Source organism: Arctopsyche grandis, chromosome 10 (genome assembly GCF_051622035.1).
Source record: "Arctopsyche grandis isolate Sample6627 chromosome 10, ASM5162203v2, whole genome shotgun sequence".
NCBI classification, from domain to species: domain Eukaryota; kingdom Metazoa; phylum Arthropoda; class Insecta; order Trichoptera; family Hydropsychidae; genus Arctopsyche; species Arctopsyche grandis.
In genome coordinates, this window is record NC_135364.1 from 5071675 (window position 1) to 5083730 (window position 12056).

The 12056-nt window shown below is 32.2% G+C and overlaps 1 protein-coding gene across 1 annotated transcript in view; it reads left to right on the forward strand.

Annotated features, from left to right (window-relative positions):
- The first annotated feature begins 5297 nt into the window (after positions 1–5297).
- Positions 5298–12056, forward strand: part of LOC143917856 (uncharacterized) — a 396623-nt gene continuing 389864 nt past the window's right edge. Inside the window, exon 1 of the mRNA XM_077439464.1 lies at positions 5298–5603. Coding sequence (XP_077295590.1) covers positions 5433–5603 — 171 coding nt within the window. The 5' untranslated portion in view covers positions 5298–5432. The remainder of the gene's footprint in view (positions 5604–12056) is intronic.

Here is a 12056-nt window from a genome sequence, read left to right on the forward strand (position 1 = left end):
ACGTTCGCCTTCGAGCTTCGAGCTGTGCCACTCCTAACGCCGTCGTTCGCGGCCATAGCCATACGGTTATATAAAAAAATAAACACGTCATTTTTCAATTACGGTGTCTATTTGGGAGTGCAAAAAGTGCCTGACGACGTTTTCAATTGAGGCGATCATGTAAATTGGCGCTTTATTATGTTATGGTCTATAAATGTGCGTTATGCTCTTTTACGAATTTTATAATTTTACAAAAAAGTGATATTCTCATGATTATAAACTATTTTCATTATTTCGTTTTATATTTTTCGTTGATAATCTACATACTATTCAATGCGGTGTTTGAGGGCGTTTTCAGGAATCTGGAATGGGACACAGCAGGAGTAAGCATCAACGGTCGCTTCTGGAGTCATTTTCAGTTCGCAGACGATGTGATTTTAATAGCTCGCGATCCAAACTGACCTTCTTAACTGACTAACACAGCTGGACAGGGAAAGAAGGAAAGTGGGATTAAAAATTAACGTAGATAAGGCCAAACTAATGTTCAACAGTTAATTGCATGCATCATAGCATTTCATTAGATGATAAAAAAGTAGAACTAGTAAATAATTATTTATATTTAGGTTAAATAATAGACATGTCCGGTAGTAAAGAAGAAGAAAAAAATGAAATTTGGAAAGCATTTGGACGAATGAATATTGTTTTTAGATCTAAAATGCCATTCTGCCTGAAGAAAAATATCTTCGATCAATGCGTTTGACAGTGATGACGTATGGATGTGAAACTTGGACATTGAACGCCAAAATGCTACACAAAGTCCAATACAATCAAAGTTGTATGGAACGCTCTATGCTCGGTATAATGAGGAAATACAGGAAGCGGAATACGCGAGTGAAAAATATTACAAAGGAAGTGGACATAGTAGATAAAGTAAAGATATGGAAATGGCAATTGGCGGGCCACGTGGATATAAGAATGGACCAAAAGTGGACAAAATTAGTGCTTGAATGGTACCCGAGAGAATGCAAAAGGGTAGATAGATAAACGAAAATAGGAAAATGTATGGGGTGAGATGGATGAGAGTTGTGCAAAACAGAGACGAGTGGAAGCGTGTTGGAGAGACCTTCATCCAGCAGTGGATGATGAACGGCTGTAGATGACGATGATGATGATATATCCCTTTAAGTTTTTATATATGTACATTGTATGTACAAACATTAAATATAAAATAAAGGAATTGTTTGCATAAGTTCCATATAATATTATACGGATGATTACAAATGTATAAAACGATTACAATTAAAATTTAACATGGAAATAATTAAAATTAGTCTCGCTGGGTAGTTTGCAGCTTATGCCCCCAAATAAATATTTATTTGTTTAATCTTTTATATTATTAATAATTTAGAAAATAGCTACGGTTCTTATTATTGTCAAAGTCAACTCATGAAATATTGACTTGTTTGAATCCAGCCTGAAAAAATATTAACAGGTGGAAAAGTAATTTTCGTGTCGATCAACAGATGGTGTATTTCCGTTACTATTATTTTTTTTATTTAAAATAAATATATAAAAAAAATATGTTCTCGATTGTTTACATTAATTTTGATATAAAAATTTTCATTATTTAATTTTAAACAGAAAATTATATGGTCTTCGTTTTAATTCATAGTTCACCAATAAAATAATATAAAATTAATTCAGATACCGATAAAATATTATTTTAATATAAAATTAATATAGATACCGATAATATAATACGGTCAATTCGATTATTGAATTATTGCAATGACAATTAATTATTGTCACATTTTAACCTTGCGATAAATTTTATACAGATTCTGCAATTATTCAAGTTTTTATGGATATAAAAATTTATCATATATTATGTAATTTTTTAATACATATTATTTAAGCAAATTATCTATGTTCCGGATTATTAGACTATGCAAACAAATACGAAATGAATGAATGAAGCCATTGCACTGCGATGAGGTACAGCGCTTCCAAATGAAAACACGACTTATGTATAATATAATATTTTTCCAAATTAAAATAAACCATAAATAAAAAGTAGTTCCTTTAAAAAACCTGAAAAGTCTTGCTTGACAACGAAGTTGTTTATTTAATGTGTATACAATTTTTAGATCAATAAATTTACACGAGACAAAAAAAAATCACAAAACAAAACCCAAAATGTTTGACGTCTATGTATACAAAACTATGTATGTATAAGCAGTAGCAATAAATTGTCTTTAAAATTATTATAAATAAGCCAAAAATTCTCGCATAGTAATAATGCCGATATTTTTTAATGAAAAAAGAATATAATTATAATAATTAGTTGACTTGGTGACTTACAGTTAATCTGCAGCTTATCAAAAAAAAAATTATGAAGATCTCGAAAATTTATTTTTTAACTTCTTTTGCAATATTGCTAATTTAAATATTAATAAAATACATATTTTGGTAATAGCCATGATTCGGGGACACCTTTAATGTCGTTATGAGTCAATATGAAAATAAAATAAAACATCCATGTAGAATCTACATTTATTTATTTTTATTTTTATTTTTTATTTAATTTACACCAAGAAGGCCTAACAGGTAAACCCAATGCACCTTCCTGGCCAAAGACAATTATATAAACATATATGTACACCATCCATATATACACAAATTCTTACACGTATACACAAATACACATACATACATTCATAAATATAAAAATACACATATATACATATACATACATACACACCTACACATATATTATACATACACATATACATATACATATACACATACACATACATTACATACATCCATAAACATACAAACATTATACATGCATATACACATAAACACATAAATACACATAAATAAAGATAAATTACTCATATATATATATAAATAAAAAATAGCATACATATATAAATAAAGATAAAACCAACATACATACACATTATGCTAAATATGTATGTATATACGTATATACACATATGTATGTATATACGGTGGTTGCGTTTATGTTTATCACTGAGAGGTTTCGAGTTCGATCTCGTTTTAATCTTTAATGCTGCTGGTGAAACTTGGATATTTGTGATTCGAGTCGATCGTTTCTTATCAGAGTTTGTCAATTTATCTGATTTCATTGTTAAAACGGTTCCTCCATCAAATTGGCAAAAATCATCCTACCCGCTGTCACAAATATCTGAATTTGATTTATGTACAATATGTAAAAATTTATGTACAAGTCTAAATCCATAGATGCATCTATGGATAAATTCATTAATTAATGCTAATTTCGTGTTCTTCAGCCTCTCGAAATACAGCGATTTATGTAATAAAAATGCTGCAATGTTTGTAGTTAATTGTCTAGGAAGGCGCATTGGGATCTACCAGTAAGGCCTTCCTGGTATATTACACATCTACATATGTAAAATATGGCTAGATCGTCAATGTATTGTAAACCATAATTTATTACAAAATAATGTTGATTATTATTAGTAAAAATTTTCGGTTAAAGTCTTCAGAAGTTAGTTGATATGAATATACATTTTATTTTAATACTAGCTGAACTCGGCATGCGTTGCAATGTCACAATAACACATTCAATTCCCGTTCCCGTTCTCGTTATTACAGTAATGATAGTTCGTCGGAAAAAAGCAGGCAGCGAACACATTTGAAATTATTCGTTTGTTGTTATTATTAATTGTTTGTTTATTTTACCCTAACAACGCAGGTGGAGACGCGAAAACATTTGAAATTATTACGTTGCAATGCCACTCATTCCCGTTTTTTTTTATGGAAATCGTCACGGACATACACACAATAACTCCGTCCTGCCCAACCGTTCGAAATTATATGCAAACGAGACAGTGTAAGTCGGAGTATTTTATCAGGTAAAAGTCGAGTTAATTCAGGGCACGGCAATACTAGAGTACTCGCAAAGAGCAACCGATGACAGGAAGAAGCGGAGCGGGTCGACCGAGCCTAGAGGGTTCGCCCTGTCAAGAATTCTGACTTTTACCTACTTATTTTGTTTGGAAAATTTACAGTTTTATTGATTTCCAAATTGATGACAAAAAATAATTTTTAGAAGATAGACCATTTTTCAAATTTTCGCATATATGTATGTACGAGTCTACGTGACTTTTCCTCCCGTATTCTGCGCGCGCACATTAATACGGGAGGAAAAGCCTGTTCCTCTTGTTCCTGTTGTATCCTGCTCGCGCAAATTAAGTGAGTATGTACCGTTTACCATGCACCCTTTTTTTTGATTTTTCGACTTAAGATCTTTCGATTTTTGATCTTTGCCTTCCGATATTTGCGTTTTCTGTAATTTAACATTCTGGCTCGTCACGGAGACCGATATGTACATAGGTGAGAGAAAGAGAAAAATTTAAACATTAAAAATAAAAATAACAATAAAATACTACCAATGATAGTGGTAAGATAATAATATTAATAATAATAAAAATAATAAAATAATAAGGTAATAAAATAATAAAAGTAATAAAAAAAATAATATCATAAAAATTCACAATCCCAATAATTATCAATTAACAACAATGTTGAACATCATAAAACAAATTCGCAACAATCATTCTAGTTTGGTTTATCATCATCATCATCATTTACAGCCACTCGCCATCCACTGCTGGATGAAGGCCTCTCCAACACGCTTCCACCCGTCTCTATTTTGCGCAACACTCATCCATCTCACCCCGCACATTTTCCTAATTTCGTTCACCCATCTTCCTTGCGGTCTTCCTTTTACCCTTTTGCATTCTCTCGGGTACCATTCAAGCACTTCTTTTGTCCACCTTTCGTCCATCCTCCTAGCTACGTGACCCGCCCATTGCCATTTCAATCTCTTCACTCTATCCACTATGTCCACTACTCTTGTCATACTTCTCACCCACGTGTTCCGCTTTCTGTCTTTCCTCGTTATGCCAAGCATACAGCGCTCCATACTTCTTTGAGTGCATTGGATTTTATGTTCGGACTCCGTTTGGTTTATATTAACATTTAATAAGTCAAAATATATACATACATAGACAGATATGTATGATGTATGTAAAATAAGGCATGATTTATATTGAATGAAACATTAAAATTTGAAAATTAATCAAACAATTGAATTGTTCAATATTGAAAAGTTTTCCTCGCACCCTTCTGGCAGTAGTAATTTTCACCTGTGGGCGATTTTCCTCGCCACAACATCATAGAATTGACAGCGGACGGGGTCGCGGCCCACCGTTTGAGGAGCTCGGCTGGAGAGGCTGTGGGCGCGCGCTGCGTTCGTCCGTGTCAGTAGTGGCCGCGCGCTCGCCGAGTGCAGAGTGTTAACGGGCGAGTCGGATCTAGTGTGTTAACCGTGGAGTTTTGAGTGAAAATCGTGGTGTATGAAAATATGGTTGGGGTTGTGTATAACATGTGAGGGTTGAATGGAGACGTTCCGGAAGTACCGCTCGGAGCTGGTGGGCAAGCGGTTCTTGTCGGTGGGGTCCGGCCCTGGCAGGGGGGCCAACGCCTCGCCCAGGGCCCCCGACCTGCCCTGGAAGGCGGGCGTTATCAGAGCGGCCACACACAAACACAACAAAAACAAAGATCTTCAGGTACCTATATATAGAATTTTCACCATTTTCCAACACCATTTTCCATCACTATTCCATCGACGAAAAACGGCATCATTTCGGCATTATTTTTAACTGAATTTTCATTTGTTTTCCCGTGGGAATTTTCATTCAAACTTGGCAACGGGTTTGTTGTTCGTGCGGCCTGAAAGGAAGGGCGTGGAATATGGATTTCAGTCGTTTTTCAGCACTTTTCAGGTACATCTCACAGTACAATTCGATCGCTTTTGTATGTAAATTGTAAACTTTTCACCATTGATACCCAACACAATACAATTCCATATACAGAAAGACGAACTGTGCTGAAAATTTCGGAAAATTAGACCATTTGAATTTCCTTTAAGAGGGCTGGAGTCCATACAAACGTATTTTGATTTTTAAATGCCTTTTATTATTACGAAATTATGTTCAGAATACGTCTTATATCTATTTTAATAGCTGCTAATCTGCTGATCATTTTCTATTTTACAATTTTAATTTAATTTTGTTAGTAATCATAGTGTTATATTATTCTAATGTTAATGTACACTATAATAGGAAAAAGAGCTCAAAAACCTATTTACAATTGTGCAAACGTATTAAACTTCTCCCTTCCTCAATTATGGCACTAGAGAAATTATTTTTTAATATGCTATGGATATCCACTATAGGCATGGTTCTATTTTTTTTTATTTTTTTGATTAATTGATTTTTTGATTATTCAAAAAAATAAAAAAAATAAAACCATGCCTATGGTGGATATAAATAGCATATATTAAAAATGATTTCTCTAGTACCATAATTGAGGAAGGGAGAAATCTAATACGTTTGTATGGACATGGAGCTGGGGTCCAGCCCTCTTAATGCTTATTTCAAATTAAAATTTATTAACATATATAGGGTTGCCAGATTTCTTTCAAGTCAAACCAGGACCCCCCCCCCCTCCCCCTCGAAAAAATCAACAATATTAGAGCTCTTAGTTTTTTCCTCTCCCCGGGATTTTGGCTCGGTTGAGCTGCCATGTAGCTTATATTTAATTTTTAATTTATATTACTTTGCGAAAATATTACGAACCATTTTTCCATTCCAATTTGGAGAATGTAATTAATTCTCTTTTTAATATAAATTTTAATGCAACAATTTGATTGAACAAATATGTGTCATTTGTTATAATATTTTTCGTATTTAAATATTCAACGGTTTTTCCATTCTGGTATTTTTTCCAAGCTCATCCAGGACAACACAAAAAAAAGTATTTTTTTAATGATATTTATCGTCCATTGTTTCAAATAATCTGTCAATGTTTCGTAAAACTTTGCAACTTCTTTATTGAATCCATCAATGTGTCCCTTTGAAATTGCATAAATAGTATGCATAATAGAAACATTTGAAAACTGGGACTTTTGGGCGTCCCGAAAGGTTCATTCGGAACACTGGGACACGAGGCTTAAAACCGGTGACAATGCCGATTAATCGGGACGCCTGGCAACCCTATTAACTATTATTTATTCATTTTTTAAAAATATATTTTATTCGATTGTTCTTTAATTCATTTTCCAATTAATTTTTATTAAACTTGATTACATTATACAATATAAGTATGCAAAATTGCGTCAATATTTTGTAATTATTTTTTTTATATTCTAATTTTTATATTGCATCATATGTATATGTACATACGTAATACATTGCCCAATAGAATACATTTTGATATAATTCAAAGTCTTACTTTTCGGAATTAATATTATATTCTAAATTAAAATGATTTAACAAAAAAAATCATGTAATATTATACAGTACAGAGCAGCCCAACCTTTTTTTAGTTGCGATCTACTTACTTTTTTTCTATTAAAAATCATCGCAACCTACCGCTATGTATATATGTATGTACATACATACATATGTATATAGCTGAGAAATGATAATATATTATACAAATTTACGTTTACAAATATTAAAATAATAATTTAAAATATAGAAAAATGATTAAAAAAAATGGAAAAATATTTGCTAATTATTTATATCTATAAAAATTCATCGCGATCTACTAATATACAAAGAGGGAATTAATCACATTTTATATATGTACATATGTATAACTTTTACAAATATAGTACATGTATTTAACATTTCGGTAGAAAAAAAATAGAATTTTTAATTTGTATAATCATATGACGAAATAAAAACGAAAAATAGGATCATAGTAAATACTACATTAGATCATTTATTATCAATGAAATCGTTGACACAGCCCAGATTTGGAATTATTCAGGATTACATATATATAATGAAAGAGATAATCGTAAATATTATTCAAGATGTTCATCACTAAAAGAATTTCCTGTATTCTTTTTCATTTTATAATGTTCGAAAATTAAAATATGTAGAGCCAAAACAAAGCATCAATTTTTGCATATCAGTCGAATACTTTGATTATTTTTCGGATTATATTTATCAAAATGAGTAAATTTTGAGAATGGAACAAATATCGAGTTAAACTGGTTGGGCAGCCCTGACATAGTAAACATACATATAATCGATTATATATGCTAAAAGTGTCTCTTTTTGTTTTAAATAAATAAAATTGGAATAATTTAATCCGATTTTGCACGCAGTTCTTATCGTTTAATATTATGAATGCAGTAGTTTCGTCGTGACAATATAATATTGTTGAAATTCTATGGAAGCTATTTAACTGAAAAAATATTTTTTTATTCAAAAAATAAGTATATTATTGACGATAATAGTTCTACAGGTTGTTCTTATGACGGATGCGGAAATAAATAATAAAAATGCGCAAGTTGCGTGCTGCGTGTCTATTATTCATCGCCGATTCTCAAACTTTTCTCCACGGTGCGTATACTTGTGTGTGTGTACCTGTGATTCCTAAAGACCTTCTTAATTTTTTTTTTTAAAGATTACAACAATTCTTAACCTTTTTCTTGCGTCGCCTTGTCGTTTACATAGTACACGTCGATCGATGCGTTCGCGTTGTTGCATTCGTATTTTGCCATTGAAATTATGCAAAACGAAGCGCATCTATGCAAACGACTATTCGATTATCGCACAACACCTGTAAATATTTTTTTCACTGTCACAAACGAGGAAGTGAATGAGTAGTTCAAGGCTGCTTCGAGACTTAACGGTACATTTTTTGCTTGTGAATTTCGCGCTCATCGCACACCGCGAGAATTTTTCATTTAAAATTTAATTTCGTTGTATTAAAAGTTGCGCTATTATTTGTCGATCGGATTCGACGACTTTGGTCTGATTGTGTTATTAAAAAATTATTCATAAAATCTTTCGTGGAATATTGCTGGGTTGCATTGTATGCGTTTCTAGCGGTACAGTTCGTTTCGATTGATAATGATGATCGTGTTCGTCGAATTTAGGTCGCCGATTATTATTGTTGTAGATAACGACGAAATCATCGTGTTGTATTTCATTCCGTCTACTTTTAATACTACATTAATGAGGTACTAATAAGATGTTGAACAACCTAAAATATATGTAGATACGTGAGACTGAATTCACATTTGTTAATTCGTTGTTCTTACACAGTTACATACATACATATATAGAGGTATATGTACATTATTTTATTTATTTTATTTTATTTTACATACCTATAAATATATACCAGGAAGGTCTAACACGCAGACTCCAATGCGCCTTCCTAGACAATTAATTATAAACATTGCAGAATTTTTATTAAAAAAATCGATGTATTTCGAGAGACTTAAAAACACGAAATTATAAGTTAATTAATTGATCCATAGAGACATCTATGGATTTAGACTTGTGCATAAATTTTTACATATTGTACATAAATCAAATTCAGATATCTGTGACAGCGGGTAGGATGATTTTTGCCAATTTGATGGAGGAACCGTTTCAACAATGAAATCAGATAAATTGGCAAATCTGATAAGAAACGATCGACTCGGAGTCACAAATATCCAAGTTTGACCTGCAGTATTAAAGATAAGCACGGGATCGAACCCGGTAACCTCTCTATGCTAAACATAAACGCAATCACCGAGAATACTGCTGGCTAATGTACAATATGCTTTAATTCATCAAGATTTTACATTTCATAGTCATTCTCTATGATCCTGTGAGTCTTATCGAATACTGTTATTATTAAAATATTGTAAATTTAGCAAACAAATTGATATTTACATTATTTATTACAAGTTCATCATATTTGGCATCAGATCAGAATTTTTTAATGAAAAACAAATTAAACTAAACTTTTTATACTAATTCCAGTTCAATAAATTCAATTATAATAATAATAAAGCAGACTACATATTGTAAGGCCTAAATGTGTTTTCATCTAGTCTAATTTCGAATATAATAAAATGCTTCAGTATTGAAAACCAATAACTATACTTATGTATATGGTATTTGTGTTGACTTATGGATGCGAAATTTGGGCATTGAAAGCTAAAATTCTGCATAAAGTCCAATACATTCAAATAAGAATAAATCTAGAATAGCGGATATATGGGCGAAAGAAGTGCTCGAATAATACCCGACAGACTGAAAGTAAGAAGAGGTTAGTAAAAAGAAGCAAGAGCGGCCACAGGAGAGATGATTACATGAAATTAGTAAAATGTGTGGGATAAGATGGATGAAATTTTCCCAAAACAGAGACGAATTGATGCATATTGGAAAGGATTTAATTTATCAGTGGATGACGAATGTCTGTAAATAATAATGATGATGATGATGTATTTGATTTATTTATTTTTAATAAAAATATTAGCTAGTTGACTATTTTCTAATACTATCATGAGTATGCTTGTTAAATACGCAATTTTTTTACACATTGGACTAAGAAATTTCTAATTAAACAACACTGAACACTGAATAATAATAAACTGAGTATTTTAACATTTTCTCTCGAAGGTGAATATATATATATCGATGGTTTGGTGCACAGATATTGTATGTCCATTTTTGAATTTGTAATTTATGTGGTACATATACATAAATTACCTTTAAAGAAAAATCATAAATTATTCCAGCATCTACAAACTCAAAATTCGATACAAACTTTAAACTCGAAAAAAATTCAAAAATGGACTTACAATATCCGTACACCAACCAACCCATCGACGTGCTTTTAACAAATACCTAAAGTGCAGTTATCGGTTTTAGGGACTATGCTATTTAAATGTAACAAAAATATATTTTCCTATCCAGGTTGGATTTATTATTAGCAGGTCGTTTTCAACGGGTCTGAATATTATATGTTTCGTTATATTTGTATTATTGTTGAAAGTTATTTATCGTTGGTTGATACGTTGATAGAAAAATGATTTCGAATTCCAATTTTTTAGTAGCTTGAGAATAAAAATATACACATATGTATGTATGTATGTGTGTATTTAGGGCGATGCTGGGTTATTTTACAAAAAAAAGCTTATGTGCAAAAGTCGAATGGTGGCTATTGTTGGTGTCATTTTTAGTGTTGCGTGTCAGTGAAATTTTTCTTTGTGAATAAATAAAATACGGTTAAAGAAATGGAATCTTTTTGTCCGAGTTGCACAATAGTCGCCAGGTATCTATATATCAACATATATACACACATATCTATTATATGTACCTGTACGGTTCCCACACAGTTTGCTTCGAATTTCAACAAATGGTTTTTGAACATTTTATTATATTGTGTACTTGTCTCGAAGCGAGATTGTTAATCGGCTCGTTCGGTGTTTTCGTACATCTGTTTCTGACTGGGACAGTTTCAAAATTTACCTAAAAATACGCCTCAAAATCCCAACGGCTCGAATCCGTAAGCCATAGGCGATTCTTTGGGATACGTTGACCTCATCTCCCCCATGTGAATATGGCGAAAAAAAAAAGAAATAACACGAAGAGGGTCTCTCGAAAACCCTCGACAGGTTTCTTTTCCTGTTGTTGGTAAATAAAGTCTTCGTCTTGCAGTTTAAATATTTAGTAGTAGACCCACCGCACACACACGCGGCACGTGTTTTCGTAATAAATTGGCAATTTTTGGTCCATTTTGATGTTCCGTCGGCGTGTTCAAAGGGTGAAGCTACCCCCATTGAGTGTATTTTATAATTAGTAATACGGCCATAAACTTCTCAGGTAAAAGGAATAACGCGGACGTTAACCTTTCGCGGACTATAATAAGTAGGGTCTCGATCCCCTTTGGGTTTGAACAATTTTTGATGAGTTCGAAATCGAATTCGTTTATATTTATGATTACGGGTGCTTAAAATTATTGAAAACTTCCATTTCGACTGCCTTGTGGTTATTTAGTCGATGCTTCAACATTTCATGACGTATCGATTGTAAGGATTTGTACCATTTTTTTTTCATGTATCAAAGGAGCTGACATAATGGGGAAAGTATGTAAATATTGTAATGGCAATAGTTGGGGGATGTGGTTAAAAGGTCGGACGGGATATATACCCAAGAGAA